This window comes from Leopardus geoffroyi, chromosome A2 (genome assembly GCF_018350155.1).
Source record: "Leopardus geoffroyi isolate Oge1 chromosome A2, O.geoffroyi_Oge1_pat1.0, whole genome shotgun sequence".
In the NCBI taxonomy this organism is placed as follows: domain Eukaryota; kingdom Metazoa; phylum Chordata; class Mammalia; order Carnivora; family Felidae; genus Leopardus; species Leopardus geoffroyi.
The window spans coordinates 143,593,044-143,610,597 of NC_059331.1; the positions used below are offsets into that span (position 1 = coordinate 143,593,044).

The 17,554-nt window shown below is 36.9% G+C and overlaps 1 protein-coding gene across 4 annotated transcripts in view; it reads right to left on the reverse strand.

Moving 5' to 3' along the window:
- Positions 1-709: 709 nt before the first annotated feature.
- GRM8 (glutamate metabotropic receptor 8) overlaps positions 710-17,554 on the reverse strand; it is a 765,850-nt gene continuing 749,005 nt past the window's right edge. For 3 of the 4 annotated variants that reach the window (XM_045495503.1, XM_045495499.1, XM_045495502.1), the window contains exons 10-11: positions 7,555-7,801; positions 710-1,280 (exon numbers count right to left, since the gene is read on the reverse strand). In XM_045495503.1, coding sequence (XP_045351459.1) covers positions 1,231-1,280; positions 7,555-7,801 — 297 coding nt within the window. In that variant the 3' untranslated portion in view covers positions 710-1,230. Of the gene's footprint in view, positions 1,281-7,499; positions 7,802-17,554 lie in introns of all 4 variants that reach the window. The other variant, XM_045495500.1, reaches the window with a different exon arrangement.

Below are 17,554 nucleotides of genomic sequence, written 5' to 3' on the forward strand. Positions count from 1 at the left end.
GGTAACAGATTTGAAAGACTTTAACAGGCTTCTTTTACCCATCCTAGCATGGTTTATTAGCAGGACATAGGCTTCCTGTTTTCTGTCTTTAATGATACTGTTCTATGAACCAATGAATGTTTTCATTTGGAAAATAAGAAAGCATTGACATGTTATCTGAACTGTGGTTTCTTTAGTGATGCCAAGGGAATAAATATGCTAATTCTGTGCTTTGAGGAATGTACTGGGTAAGGCCCATTACTTCACAGATTTCAATGCATACCAGGCTCAGGTAAGAGCCTGGTTATAACCCTTCGTTATGCGAAAGGTTTGACTTAGAAAATGGAGAATTTCAGTGCCTCTACCATATGCTTTTAGATGGTGATTTTCAAATTACATTCTCCGTAGTGAAGTTTAACTCCTCATTCGTTAATTATAATACTTGAGGCAATTTACCTCAAGCTATTGATTGATTATTCATAAAAAAGCAATTACTGTGTAAAGTTACCACATCGATTTTGAAACATTCGCAAAATCTTACACAAATAATGCTTTTTAATAGAGGAATAAAAGACAATCTTCTTCATGTACACATGAATGTACAAAATCACAGACCTTGAGGAAGTTGTATTACCATGGAGTACTAAGGCTTCTACGTCAGGAGCTAACAGCAGAAATGCCAACTGGAAAGAGTGTTCCTTGTCTTTAAAACTGGAACGAAACAACTCTCAACATTTGCAAAACATTCCTTTATTATTAGAAATAAATTATTTGTATAAAAAAAGTGCATGCGTCAACCATTGCATTTATTTTTAGCACAACCCAGGGCTTCAATCCGGTCAGCCATTACAAGAAACAGATTCATTGTCTTATACAAGTTGAACAAGGTGGGACAGGAACGGGAGTTCTCACAATCACAGAAAAATACAAGAATAACATCAGACATGGTTTATTTCAACAGCATTTTTTTTTCACAAGCTAACATTAGTTTTCCTTTTGTGATTTTTTTAAACTGCTTATGAGTAAGCAATATTTTAGCTTGACACTCATTGGTTGTACTGTATAAAATGTTTTTTTTTTTTCACTCTGTTTATTGATACTTTTGGCTCATGGCTACTTTTTGTTCCTTACAAGATTGACTATTGATTTGATTGTAGTCTACAGAGATCTCCAGGAGTGGGTTTTGGTGGTGTCATGTTTATTGTTTAAGATCACATACCAGATTTCTTCATATTCTACCATTTTCCTGTTTCAGATTGAATGATTGCTGTAGCTGATATATGTTGTCTTAGTAGAGGAAGCTGTTAAGACAAAGTAAGACAAATTAATAGTATATAGTAATAAATTATTTTGCTAAAACGATTTTAAAATTCACATCCTATAATCATCACTTTTATGATATTCGGTTTTTACATGTTACTTTTTAAATCCTGTAGTAGGAAATCGGTGATCACAGGAATAATGCAGCAGCAATTTTAATCTGTAAAACCACTGGTCTTATTTATAGTATAAGTATTTAGCAGAAAACTAAAAATGGAAAAGTTCTAATCTTTAATAAATTTAGGTGAAATTCAATTTAAATGTGTGTTTTGAGTAACAAAGATACACAATATGAAAAATGAAATAACACATAAATTATCTGTCCTGCAAAAGTCAAAAAAACGTTTACAACCTAAGTAAAAGACATCAAGTCTTTGAGTCTGATTTGATGACCAAAAACAGGTAAGTGTAACTAGTTGTGCTTTGAGAATGAGTATTTTCCACTTAAAAAGAAATAATGCTTTTAGACTCTAGAAGAGAACATAGTAAAATATAAAGTACATGGAATATTTGTAAATATTAAAGTAAATATGTGCATTGCCAATACATATTTATGCTCTGGTTTCAACAAAGGATACAAGTGGAGATGCTTAAAAATAAAAAAGGCTCAAAGAAGGAAATAAATATTTAATTGTTCTGGTACCAACTCACTATGAAGTAAAACCTATTATTGTAGGATTATTAGAAAAATATGAATAACAAAGTATTCTAATTCAAATTTATACTCATGCCTAAATTTTCAGAGAATATCAACTTAAATCCAAATAATTCCTTTGGTTTTTTGAAAGATGTGATGGAGTAAATCTCTGTTCTAAATTTCAAATGTGATGTCCTATTTTTCTGTGGGATTCTGGAATGCAGAATCATAAGAGGAAAGATATGAAATGATGCTAAACATGTGTATATTTCACTACATAAATCCAATTCAGGATGAAACAGATTTTTAGAGAATTATTTAGTTCTTGAATATTAAATAAGCACATTATAAAGCTCCTCCTTTGAAACAACTGGCAATCAGACTCATTCCACTTTCATTTACATCAATATCATAATTGACCAGACAAGTTCTTACCAGAGACTGAGATCAAAGTTCACCGTCACAAAAAATAAATGCAGAGAGTCTAAGGAAGTGCTAAGCATACATGTTTTTTTTTATATATTTTTTTAATATTTATTTTTTCTTTGCGAGAGAGAGACAGAGCATGAGTGGGAGAGGGCAGAGAGGGAGGGATACACAGAATCCGAAGCAGGCTCCAGGTTCTGAGCTGTCAGCACAGAGCCCAACGTGGGGCTCTAACTCACGAACTGTGAGATCATGACCTGAACCAAAGTCGGTCACTCAACCAACTGAGCCACTCAAGAGCCCCAAAGCATACATGTTTTTACTATTTTTTATTTCATTGAATATTATGAGGTTTGTGCCCAACTTAGCTGTCATATCTGCTTCTCTCATCTCCATTGCTCACACTTCTAGGTTATTGTGGCACATGGAAAGGAAGGAGGTTTTAGACCTGGTTTTAAAATACATTCTGTTCCCTATAAAATGAGCTTTAAAAGATCAGTGAACCAAGTCACTGGGCCTCAGTTTCATCACTGTTCCAAAACCCACAACTTTGGGTTTTTGTGAGGATGGAGGTGAAGTAGGTTTGTGGAGAAGCAGCTGACTGCCGCGTGGGAGAATGACTATGGAATCCTACTTTCCTACTCACCCCTTCTAAAAGACCACATGTCTGTTACATTGGGTTTGGCATGAAGGGAAATACAATGATTTTCATGCTTGTGCGCTTAAATTTTTTTTATTTCTTTTTTTTAAAGTTTGCTTAGTTTTAGAGAGAGAGTGTGTGCACAAGTGGAGAAGGGAGAGAGAGAGAGAGAGAGAGGGAGAGAGAGAATCTCAGTCTCTGCACTGATGGTGCAGATGAGGGGCTCAAACTCACAAACTGCGAGATCATGATCTGAACTGAAGTCAGATGCTTAACTGACTGAGCCACCCAGGTGCCCCTATTTCTAAATACATAATGCTCTCATATATCTCTAAATTTCCTGTAAGAAACACAAACACAGAAATCTGTACTTCAACTGTGTTTGTGAAGGACTTTCATATAGTCTTTGAAGAAAGATGAAGAAAAATTGTCATAAGACTTAGAAAAACAACCCTCAAAATGCTTGTTCAACTTCCTGTCCTCTTCAATATCCTCAACAGTAGCTAAAAATGTAGGAAATATTTATCAAGTGTGTAGATAGCTGCAAAGAAAAATTATGGCCAAAATAGAGGCACAAGAGCCAAAAAGACCTTGAAGAAGATAGTATTCAGAAGATGTTAATTTAACAGAAAGTGATTTGGATCAGACCATTCAAGGACCATTCCAACTTTGAGACTCATACTTCATTTTTTGAACTCTTTGAAGTTATCTCCAGGGAAAAAGATGGTAGAATTCTACTGAGAAATGAGACTGTAATTTACAAAAGGAAAGTCATCTTAATTTTTCTAATGGTTAGATAAAAGGCTGTGGACATGGATGATTTAGTCAACTTGAAAACAATGATGAGGGACAGAGTGTGGAAGGCAGAAGTCTCGTGAGAATCTTTATCCTGGAAGTATTACAGAGTGAAATGGATCAGAGATGTACATGTGAGTTACTGGGGAGTTTTTACAGTGGCAGTGACTAAGCTTATATGACAATCGGTTTGGGGATACAGCAATAGTGAATTGCCTTGTGGACACCACACTGTGTTCATAAGTTACAGAAAGCAGTTCCACCTCCAGCAGCAGCTGTGCTCATGAATTATTCATGAACATAGCTTAAGGAATACCATGTTAACAGCATTTGTTAATTGGGTACAGTTGATAAATTCATATAAGTCAACTTTGTTTCTAACTCCCTTCCCACACGCTTTTATGGAACAACACTTGACCTTCTTTGTGAAATGTAGTACTCTGCAAATTCAGTAATTAACATGGACTCGTTGGTCTCCCTTCACGCTTCACATTACTTATACTTACTCTGCATAGCTTTTGAAGCTTTAAGACCTTAATTATGTGGCCAGAATTTCTGGCATTAACAAATAATCTTTACGATGAAGTTTCTAAGTGTAATGGATTTATAGACTGCATTGACACGAAGGAAAAGCGTTATCAAAAAAAATTTTTTTTAATGTTTATTTATTTTTGAGACAGAGACAGAGCCTGAGCAGGGGAGGGGCAAAGAACTAGGGAGACACAGAATCTGAAACAGGCTCCAGGCTCCAAGCTATCAGCGCAGAGCCCAATGCAGGGCTCGAACTCACGGACCATGAGATCATGACCTGAGCCGAAGTTGGATGCTTAACCAACTGAGCCACCCAGGCGCCCCAGAAGGAAAAGCATTATTGCATGTACATCATAAATACATTGGTAATTAGAAAAAAAATCTCAACAGTGGGATAGTAGCCACAATTGTCAAAATCCTCCACATGTTAAAAAGAAGAAAGAGGAATGCTAAAACAGTAGTTTTTTAATTTTAAGTCTTTTCTATTAACGACAGAGCAATCTACATTTTCAACGCAGCAATGACATGTCTACCTTGCTTATATGGTGATTTGTAGTTTACAAGATACTTTCTCATGTGTCACTGTCACCTCACTGTAGTAATGGTGACTTATCACAAGTCTCATAGCAGAAAGTATGAGAATGCAGCAACATGGATACTGTTCCAGTGGATTAATTAGCCCTTGATTTGAGACCTGAGAATGGACTCCACCCATCTCAAGAGAAGCTATTTTAAATCTGAGGAGGTATGGTCCGAGTTACAGGGAGTTGAAGGACAAAGGCTTTTCCAATATTCAATTCTACTTCTAAAGACATGAGACACACTTTTAGAAGAAAAGCGCTGCATTTAAGTGATTAGGGTTATTGATACTTGTAGAGAATGTGATTTTAGAAGACTTTTGCCTCAATTAAAACCACTAGTACATGTAGTAAAGGTAATGGGAACACGTGGAGTCCATGAAAGTTTCTTATGCAAGTGAACAAAGGTCAACAATGGTTACCTGGAGAGGGATTGTGAAGTTTTCATACACTGTCTCTCCTGAATGTATACACTATAATCACATCATCTGGACCCAATTTATCAAAATCCAAACTACTATACAAGATGAATATACTAAAGTCACAAAGTACAGTTTAACCATCTTTCAGGTAACAATTGGCTTTACCTTGATTCACCTTTTGTACTTTCTTTTACCTTCCAAAAGTGAGCACCTGACTCCTCCAGAATTGTACAGGCTTACCTTCCATACAGCCCCTACATTTAAAACCTTGCATTCTTATTTCAGAGAAAATAGGGAAATGCATGCTTGCTACATAATTTCCATTTCAACATCAACAGAAAATAACAGAAGGACAACGAAACATATGAGACTTACTTCAATTATATATGGGATTAGTCTTTATCAGAGCTGGGAATATTCCTCTTCAGGGAACCTATTTATTTTTTAAAAGTGTGGAAAAAGTTTATTGACTTTTTCTCCCACCCCTTTCCAGAAGTCCGTCTGGGGTAACCAATTTTATTTCAGTGTATGTTTGGTTGTTCCCATTTTCAACCATATTATATAAAGTTTTCTGGATTCTTGCTAAAAAATAAGTCCGACTATAGACGGTGATGAGTTATAGTAGGAAATGCCAACAGCTGGCCAATAGAAGTCTACTGGCATCCTACAATGAGTTTTAACTTGCTGCACTGATGCTTTCAAGGTAGAAAAACACAGGTAAAATTCTGCCCTCAAATCGCAAGCATTGAACTCTGACGTTTTTGATAGTAGTTATAGTGCATCTTTTGCTAAAAGACCAAATAGGCCCATTATTACTAAATTGCTTACCTATAATCAAAGATGATTATAACCATTTGTTACAAAAACCCATCCTTATCATGACTTCTCTTGCAGTTTCTTAGGGTTTCATGTTTGCAGAAAGGTGAATATGTGGGGAATGTTTGTGGAATTCTTACAAGGCTTCTTTATTTACAAGGAGACTAAATTTAGTTATTAGTGAGCTGAAGGCAATCTTCCCAGAAAATCTGACCAATAATTCCAAAAAGACTTGGAATTATTGTAGCCAATAAGCCTAATTGATCCATATTTCTCTTTTAAGCCCATTTTTGCATGTGGGGCAATAGAGTGGACAATGTTTAGTTGCAAATCTTGGTGTAAGGAAAGGCTTATAAATCTACTGCAGACTCTATGTTGTTAGAATCACTAAATCAAATAAGATCCACACTTAATCTTCTCTGTATTTCATGTCAGAAGTACAGAGAATAGGGAATACAGCCCCCTGGAAGAATCTGAGAGGAAGAGAGTATTTTTGCATAAGGTTTTATCCTTCATTGTTAGATACCTATGTTGTATTTCCAAAAGACAGGAAATCTAAGGTCTAATGCAAGAACCTTAGCTTTTATATTTTTTGATCCATCTATAGAAATGTAATATGAAGATTATATATATATTTTTTAGCTATACTCAGCTATCTGGTATTTTATAATACAGATCTTCAACCTATTTGCTACTCTTCCATAGATACCAAGATGGACCAGTTAAACTCTACTGGGTTAGCTTGGTACTGGTGTATCATTACCATGTGCTTCTTCAGGGGTGATTACACAGAAGAGGAAGGTAGGTGAGGGAAGGACAAGTGGAATGGTGGCTGCAGAAAGGATTTTCAGGGTCATGAGGCTTTCAGAGAAGAGCTCTAATTATCTTAATATGTCCAAGAAGGGGCCATTTGGGGAAAATAAGTATTAACTATAATTTAACCTAACATGCTGGCTCACTAATTGATTCATTTCCCTAAATACCTACATAGCGTATAACTTACTTGCGTAAGATCTTTAAGCAACCAATAAACCCATAAAGAGCAACCAATATTGAACTAACAAAGACTGGAAGGTAGTTCCTAAGTGCTAAAAGGTAATTCAATAAGTGGAAGATAGTTCTAGGCTTCAGATGCTTGGTAATGCCTCAAAAGGGAGACATGAGTGTCATGCTTTGAAAAAGAGATTTTGTGTGCATGGTTATACTCTGAAGAAGGGCCACTCGCCTTAAAATCATTTGGTTCTAACCAAATGGTTCTAACTGCTGTTGTGGTCTTATGGTGTGCAAGTACCATCATATTCCTGGAACCTTGCAGCACAGTCCCCAAGACTAGAAGAAGAAGATGTTCAACGTACATCTATTAGGAAGTGCTCCCGCTCTTGACCATCGGAAAGTCTACGGATGACTTACTGTTGGTTTCAAGACTCTCACAGAGTTCGCTTTTCACTTCTCCATTTGGTCTGTCATTTCCTTTTTGGATCAGTTTGCTTTGCATGGTGGCAGCTGTCACCACAGCCTTGAAGCTCCTCTTGCGTTTTTGAACATTCTGCTCTGGATGAAAAATTATAATATAAACCTTGGGCATATACAGCATGCCCAGAGACACTGAAGCACTTAAACTCATGGAGACAGTAAGTGTTGTTGTCTGGATGTACATCTGAGGGGAGGAAAAACAGAAAGAATCAATGTCGGTAAGCCTGATATAAGATAAAGCAAATAGCACAACCATCTTCTGTAATTATTCCAGCTTCTCTGGTCAGGGTACTCTAGAAGGTACTTATAGAAATTGCTCTTAATAATACTCAAACAATTCATTATCCCCCTCCCTGCAAGTATGGGTAAAGTTGTATTGTTTATGAAGCCTAATTCTTTAAAACAAACAAGCTGATGAAGTTTAGCTGCCTTATTAGATTATAATTAAACATATATAAGAAAGGGAACAAAGCCATTCTGGCCAAAGATTAACATTTTATGCTACACATCCCTTCTTCAGAGAAGTTATTCTAGGGCCAAGGGGTCAAGTGTAATTCTTTTAACAACAAACTTAACCTAGAAAGTTATGGTGGAAGTGAGTGGGAGTAGAATATTCCAGAACATCACTGTTGTCCACCAGTGCTTGAATAATGCTAGCATTTGCATCTTCACATCATGACTTAATTCCAGTCATCAAACCTGATAAATCATGAGCATGCCTTAAGGGCTGATTTTTAATAGCCCCCTTAAAGTACAATTCCGGAGCGTTTCTCAATGATGGCATCATATCAAAATAAACGTGGGTGCTCTTACAAAATACATAAGACACCTTCCTCCAAGATTTAAATATGTCCTTTGGGGATAGCATCTTGCATTTTGAAAATTCTCCTATGTTCATTCTTTACACTTATTCCAGTGAAATTAACTGCTCTGGAACTCTGGTAGATTCTTCTTCCTATGATCTAGAGGTCAACAAGCTGAAAAATCCAAAACTAACATCATTGCTTTTGGTTTTTTCATTACGGTATGAAAACAGACATGATAGTATTTTAATCTTTGTTTTTTTATATCTCAGGATTACTGAGTTATAACTGAAAAACAGAAACTGTGTATTTAGGGTGTACAACTTGATGTTTTCATAAACATATATACTGTGAAATGATCTTCGCAATCAAGTAATTAACATATCCATCACCTCACCAAGTTATGATTTTTTTCTTTCATTCTTTCTTTCTAAGTTTTTGTGGTGAGGGTAGGATCTACCCTCTTAGTGAATTTCAAGTGCATACTGCAGTACTGTAAACTATAGTTGCCATGTTGCCTATTAGATGCCCAGAACTTACTCATCTTGCATAACTGAAACTGTGTGTGTTTTGACCAACATCTCTCCCCTTCCCCTCTGCCTGGCAACCACTGTTCCATCCTCTGCTTTGATGCATCTGACTATTTAAGATTCTATATAAGTGGACCGTTAGTATTTGTCTTTCTGTGCCTGCTAATTTCATGTAGCATTATGTCCTCTAGATTCATCCACATTGATGCAAATGGCAGGATTTCCTTCTTTTTAAAGAATGAATAATATTCCACTGTAGGTATATATCACATCTTTAAAAATAAAACCCTTTCATCTACTTCCGGTTTTCATGTCCTGAGCTCAAAATAGAATTTCCCCCAAATAACTTGGAATACTGAAGCCACAAAGAGGCTCTTAGAGAGCCCCTTTTTCATATATATGATCCTCATTAATATCCGTTCACTCTAAAAATGCCTCTGAAAATGTAAAGTTGTCATTGTATATCAGGCAATCCCCAGGAGCCAAAGTAATTGTGTCCTTTTAAATAAAAGATCAAAAAACATTTGCCTTCAAAGGCAAGTGGCTGAATCAGTACTTCTCTCAACAGATGACAAAGCTGTGAGGTAAAGAACTGTCCAAACTATGAGGAGAACTTAGGCACCAGTACTAAGAGACTATCCCCGTGTGTGAAATCACACCATGCAGCTTACTGAGTTTACTGTTCAATCCATCTACCACTAAGGTTGTCCTTTGCCTAAGATCTCATTGTGAGTATGGAATACCCTTGAACAAGGGAATATAGATGGGTTTGTTTCAAAGTTGACTTCCTCCAAGAAGTCCTCCATGACAAATCTTAATTGTAATGTTATAATTTTTTCTTCCTTTTCTTTAAAAAAATGTTTTTAATGTTTATTTTTGAGAGAGAGAGAGAGGGAGAGGGAGAGAGACAGAGAGTGTGAGTGGGGGAGGGGCAGAGAGAAAGGGAGACAGAATCTGAAACAGGCTCCGGGCTTCCAGGTCCAAACCCACGGACTGTGAGATCATGACCTGAGCCGAAGTTGGACGCTTAACCAACTGAGCCACCCGGGCGCCCCTATAATATTTGCTTATTTTACTTCAAAGCATTAGTGTATTGAAAAATGAATAAAATGGAACACTTACTAATGCGTAACTATGTAATTATAACTATGTGATTTATGTGAACTTTGTAGGAAATTATATGAAATGCATAACTAGGGTATAAACTTCCTTAGAGACTGTAGCCTACATTTTTCCCCTTATAAGCCTCTAAGAAATTATACAAGATTCTACACACAAAAGTTCCTGAGAAACTTCTCATTGTTCTTAGGTATATAACCTGATTAAGAAGATCAGGTTTACACAAGATCTGATTTACACAAATCATACAGAATATGCCTTCCAAATTTTCCCACTCCATCAAATGGACATCAGCCATGGCTACAACCCATGGTTGAAGACCTTTTAAGTAAAAAACTCAGAGTGATGGGATGAATCCAGATTCTAGGTTGGGCTCATGCACATCAGCCTCAATGGAGACGTGATTCAAATACATTCTTCAGCAAAGTGATAAATTACTATACTTCATGACCTCTCTTGCCAATAAGTGAAATCCCATGTTAAATTTGAGATCCCAAAGATCTACTACAATCAAGATGGTCCTAATAAAATGTGGATATTTGCCTTCAAACCTCATAAATCTCCCTATGCTTTGCCACCTACTTTTTTTTTTTTTTTTAATTTATTTTTGAGCAACAGAGAGAGACAGAGCACAAGCAGGGAAGGAGGGAGACATAGAATCCAAAGCAGTGCTTTGCCACCTACTTTTAAGCAACTTATCATTTTCAATACTCTTAAACTTCAAAATGTTGGTTAATCCTCTCTAAATTTCTACTTATTCTCCAGTTAGCATTGCTTCAAAAAGCCTATACAGAAAATAGGCTATAGAGAGAGGACATAAAAATAGGGAAACTATATCGCCAAATGCAAACCACAGACATAAATATCCCAAAGCCACTTAAATAGGTAACCATCAGTTTTGTGCCAGTTGGACCCTGCCAACTCAATTTAGCTTAAAAAAATAAACAAGAAACCAACAAAAAACCCCTAGAGGTCAAACAGACATGAAATGATGAGAATACTCACAATGATAAGCTGGATTCTTTTAACATGTCTTACTATGTTGGTCTTACTAAAATGTATACTACTAGCCTAAATAATACATAAATACCTTTCTATTTTGAAAGCGTTGTAAATTTTCTCTGCTACCGTACATATAAATGGTAATTTTCTTCCTTTATTCAGAATGATTTCTATAATACAGAATAAATTGAATCTTGCTAAATATTAGGCAGGAAGAAGATTCTGGATGTTAGTTTCCATACTGAATATATTACTGCGGTCTATCCTTTTAGCAAACCAAAATTCTTAGTGCCCAAGCTCTCTATCAGACACTGTGCTTTGAAATTACACCAGAATGCTGATCTTACTTATGTTCTCTCTTAAAACAGCTTCTGAAAAATTTTAATGTGAGTTTACTACAGAAAAAGCATCTATACAAAACTGTACTCTAAAATCCACAACCTTACAGTGGCCTACCATTTGTTACAGCTCACTGCACTGTGAGTAAACTGTTTTTGAACTTCATCTTTGAGTATTTAATGAAATGAAAACATCAAATATACATAACCCAAAGCAACAACAGCAAAACACACAAAGAAATAAAAATGCCACCTGCTCTCATTCTAGAGAAACTCGATCTTCAACATCATGGGTTATTGGATTCCAAATATCTACCATATTTAAGAAGCAATGGAGAAATTAGATTATAATATTGGAAATGAGCATTTGATTCCAAAAAACTCCTAGATTTTTGTATAGCTATGGAAAATTCCAATTATCTGAGCCATGTAAGAAAGGAAGACCACCACTTACAGTTTTTGTCCTTGTTTTTAAGATAAAGACATTTACAGAAAACTCTGGAGTTGCCTTGTGGGTGGGAAAAGCTGCAAGTCAGTCCACCACGTGACCATCCAAACTCTAATATAACTTCCCTGACAATTGGACAGCTGTGTGATCTTATTTTCCTCTCTGACCTTTAATTTCTTACCTATGAAGTTGGGGGGGGGGAATGATACTTTTCTCATAGAAGGGTTACAGTGTGGAACGACATAATCTTTACAAAATGTCTCAAAGGTGCAAAATAGCAGCAGCTGAACAAAGATCATTTACCCTACAACTTTGAATCTAAAAGGACATTGACAAAGCATCCTTCCAGGTATACAGGATAAGAGAGGGGCCTGTGAGTCAGTTATCCAAAGCAGTTTTGTTTAGTGAATAGCTGACAGCTATGCTTTAACTATATAATGTCAAGGAAAAGGCTTTTGTAATCTTACTTCAAAGCAGGCAGAATAAAATTTTGCCCAAAAGTCAACTCTATTTGCTGATGCCAAGGCCATATTCACTGTCTGTGCTACAGTCTTAGAATAACACACTGGCTCCCTGTATCAAAGTTACAGCTCGCCAGAAAGCAGAAGGGAACAATGTTAACTTTCTATAACCAACATAAATCCATTGAGAGATACTGACAATGGTATGGGATATGTTAATGTAGCCTTCTTTTTTCCAACTTTTTTCTATGCCCCACCTTCTGCCCCCTGTCACTCCAAAATATTAATACCTGGAGGAAAGGGAGTGTCTTTCTGTTACATCCACTGATAGCCTGTCATTTCCTCTGCCTCCACACCCCATGGACATTTTGAACCTGAAAGAGTCAGATGCACTGAAGCAGATTTAAATGATCTCAGGATAAGCCAGGGAGAACTGGTACAATGGGGCACAGTAACATGACACCTTCTTCTGGGACCTAGTATAGTAACTCTTCATTCTCTAAAGGGGTCATTTGTGCACATGCAATGTCTACTGAATGTAGGTCATGACCTGGAGTTATTAGCAACCCCAGGAAAAATTGAGGAGGGAGGGGATTATATTACCTCAAGAAAAAGGTCAGTCTTCTGCCTGCACACAGAACTCCATAGACTCAGATATCCCACCTGGTATGTTTTGAACCCCTTAGCAACTAAGGTGACCTAAAACCCAAGGCAAGTTTGTGCCATGTGATAAGAAACAAATTCATTATTTATTCCTGAATATTTCTGCCTTGGGATGGTTTAATTTCACTTTTTGCTACAGTCGGCCAGATTCTACTTGGCTGCTTTGTATACAGTCTGACCAGTTGGGAAGATATGTTAACAGTAAAAGCCTGCCTTTCTCTGCTTTTGTTATCTTCTCCCTCATCCACGCGCCCCCTTCCAGAGTGCACCTGAATCCAGAAATGGATTTCCTGGTGGCACCTGGGTGGTTCAGTCATTTAAGTGTCCACCTCTTGATTTCAGCTTATTAGGTCATGTTCTGAGCCCTGCGTCTGGCTCTGTGCTGGCAGTACAGAGCCTGCTTGGGATTCTCTTTCTCCCTGTCTTTCTGTCCCTCCCCCACACTCTCTCTCTCACAAAATAAATAAACATTTTTTAAAAATGGATTTTCTTCTGCTGAAAAGCAAGGCTTCAGTCAATGGATCTCAAAGTCTCATTACTGAAAGTTATTTAAAAAGAATTTTTAGGGGCACCTGGGTAGTTCAGTCGGTTAAGTGTCCTCTTGATCTCGGCTCAGGTCATGATCTCACAGTTTGTGAGATTGAGCCCCATGTGGGGCTCTGCACTAATAGGACGGAGCCTGCTCGTGATTCTGTCTTCCTCTCCCAAACCCTCCCTGGCTCATTCTCATTCTCTCTCTCTCTCTCTCTCTCTCTCTCTCTCTCTCTCTCTCAAATAATAAATAAACTTAAAAATATTAAAAAAAAATTAAACAGGCAAATTTACAAAGAATTTTGTAAAGGTTTGCCTTGTGGTGGTAAAAGCCCTAAATCAACCAATCCATGCAACATCCAAACACTAATAACACTGCCCTGGCAACCGGGCACAGCAAGTGCCAGAGACAAGAATTCAACTCTTCTGGCCGACCTTGGATGCTGGTAAATGATCACCAGCCTCTATCAAACATTTTACCATTGTTTCTGTCCTGTTTAGTTCAAATACCTTGCTGGTTTCTTCTATTCAGCCAATTCTGAGGGATCTTTCTCGTCTGTGTCATTTTTATATTGACACCCCAGACCTCAGTCCTTAGGTATCTCTTTCTGTCTCTCTCCACATTGCTCTATTGATCATCATATTTGGCATTATGGCCTTAAACCAGGACTGGCTTCCTGACTGTACCACCTGCATGCAAGCCCCTTCACTCAGAAGTCCCTTCATACTTGATTTCATGCTCTGCTGTCACTGTTTTGAAATTCTTCATAATCTTTGAACAAGTAGACCTGCATTTTCAAATTTCACCAGGTCCTACAAGCTCTGCCTTAACAAACCACTTACGTACTGACGAATTCCAGGATTCTCTCAGGAAATCTAATTGCCTTCTGGGCCCTCCCCTTGGATATCTGATGTATACATAAAACTAACAAGCATCCGAACCCATCCTAAACCTGCTTTTTGGGTCATGAATTAATCCAGGGGATTCCATCATGAATTTTCCAAGGGACAATGCCCTTGAAATTGTTCCTGACTCCTCTTATACACTCTTACTCTACCTATGAAGAATTCTATTGATTCCATTTTCAAAATTTGTTCAGAAAGGTCATTTTCTGTTACTCCCACTGCAACTCCATTGGTCCTAGCCAAACCCATGTCTCATTTGGATTATCACTAGAGCTGTCCTGTTGACTTCTCTTATTCTCTTGCTCTCTTCCGTCTGATCATTGGATTGATCTTAACACAGCAGACAGAATAATCCCATTATTCACAAGTCAGGTTAAGTCACCCTACTCTCAAAACATCATGATGACTTCCCATTGATGGTGTGCCTACAATGGCCTACAAGTTCCTCTGAACAGACCTGGCTTTACTTTTTCTCTCATGCATTCTCTTCCCACCATTCTGGCCTCCTGGCTGATCCTGGAACATACCAACCATGCTTCTGCTTTGGGGTTTTTACATTTGAAGACTTGCTCTTTCATTTACTTTAGGTCTTTCCTGAACTGTTCTTTCCAGTGACAAGTTTTCTAAACACTGGTAAATACTATAACTCCCACCCTCCACCAGAAATCCCCAGCTTTATTTTACTTCTCAGAATCTAACATTTTCTAGCACAAAAGTCTCTATATTTTACTAATTTAATTTATGTATTGTCTGTTTCCCTTAATTAGAACAAAAATTACGTGAGTACAAGGATTTTTACCCATTTTGTTCACTGTATAAACTCAATACCAAGAACACTTGGTTGGAATACATTTGCATATTCTTACTCTTGATTTTGGCAGTTAAAGGAAACAACTAATGTAGTTTCAAGAAGGGATCAGTAAATCAGATTTGAAATCTGGAAAATGGAAAATTTGAGGGTTCCATCCCCTCTCAAATCAACATCTAGGCTGGGATGGCAACTCTTGGATGGTTCTTTTAAACTGTAAGTATGACAATATTGTTCTCAACAACAGACAATATAAATTAAAAGTCAGTGGTCTACATCTGGGAATATGAGAACTCTGGATTCAGCTCTGGATCCCTCTCCCATATAAAACATTATAACTGAGGGTAATTCACTCCCAGGATTTATAAGCTTCCATAGACCTAACTTATAGGACACAATGGATGTAAAATATTGGCACAACACCCAGCATATAGTATCAATAAGCTATACCTATTATTGTCATAACTTAACCTTGACCCTGTCCTCCATTCATCCTCCTCCATTCCTCACACAGTAAGATTTAACAGTACTGCTCTCTCAAAATTAGCTTCACAATTTTTAACCTTTTAAATAAAGAACACACACATGCACACACACAAGATACAGGCATAAAATACCCATTCATATGGAAATAAGCCTATGCTTGTGATAAACTCTAGGGTCAGCACATTCAAAGACTCATAGTCTAGTTTCATTCTGAGAAAAAGCACCATCCTGAGTTGTTGTGCTTCTCCTGTCAGGTAGAAATCAGTGTTGCTGACCCACCCACAAGTCAGAGACATTACCCTGTGTTTTCATTAGAGGAAAGGAACATGGGTTTGCTCTGACCCATTTGTAGTCTCTCATCACATCCCCTTTTGGTCCTGACACATGTTAAAATCACGAGTCAAATCAAAGGGCAAAGCCTCTGGATGCAGAACTGAGTTGGTTCACACGTGAGGTCTGAATCCTTAACCTTGGACTTATTGGGAATGGTGGGAACGAGATGCACAGAATAATAAAGTGTCAACCAATAAGTAATAGATTAGCTCTGCCAAGGGTAGAAAAGGACAAGTGGAAGGAAACTCATGATCCTCTAAAGAGGAAGAACAGATATTGGATTTATAATGAGTGTTTATAATTAAATATACATGATATTTAATATTGGGTTAGTAAATACAGTAATTTATTCTTTATTAAAGTCTGATAGACATGTTATAACGTAGATGTTTTCAAGTAGAGTGTTATTAAATAAAATGTAGTCTTTAATTTTCAATTATTCTACATAGTATTATTCATAGAAACATAATAAAAATAATTTCTCAAACAATGATGTTGCATTTTCTACTGTGATATATGCAAATGAATATGAGGCATCTACTTGTTGTGTGTTTATTGGCTTCTCTTTTACAGGGATTTTTCTCTATATTTCCCTCCATGGACTCCTGTTTTCATGCTGCCTTTTATCGTTTAGCCTTTTATCATTTTGCAACAGCATGATCAGAACTGAGAATAACAGTAAGGGAGATACCTTTAATTATAATGATTTGAACAGTATCTATTTGAACAAATACAAATATAATAAATATAATATTAACAAATAAACAACAGTTTAAAACTCTTTAGAAAGAAGGGACAGGAAACAATTACTGCAAGAACAAACTTTATCTATGAACTATATAATCACACACACACACACACACACACACACACACACACATATATGTTAATCCTTTGCTGGAATTTAAATTATAGGAGAAATTTATTATTTAGGTTGCATTACTGAAGGAAATTTGGTAACAGTATGGAAGTGGTTCAACTATAATTTTGTAAAAGGTGCTAAATCTTGGTTCAACTAGATACTTCCCATATAACCTTTTATAAAGCCAAAAGAATTAAATCAGTACCTCAGTGCAGGAACTTTTGTGAAGACATAAGATATTATAGAAATACTATTGTTTTTTCCTAGTGATATTAATATAGTAACTAAGAACCAAGAGGAATGGTGTTATGGCTGAATTGTGTCCTCCCCAAAATTCATTTGTCAAATTCCTAACCTTAAGTGATTGTATTTGGAGATAGAATCTTTAAAGAGGTAATTAAGTTAAAATAAGGTCTTCAGGGTGGTCCCTAATTCAATCTGACTGGTGTCCTTATAAGAAGAGGAGATAAGGACACACAAATCACACCAGGGATGTGTGTGCACAGAGGAAAAGAGCAACTGAGGACACGGAAAGAAGGTGGCCATCTGAAAGCCCCTGACAGGCCTCAGAAGAAACCAGGACTGTTGACACTTTGATCTGTGACTTCTAGTCTCCAGATCTATGAGAAAATAAATTTATATTAAGC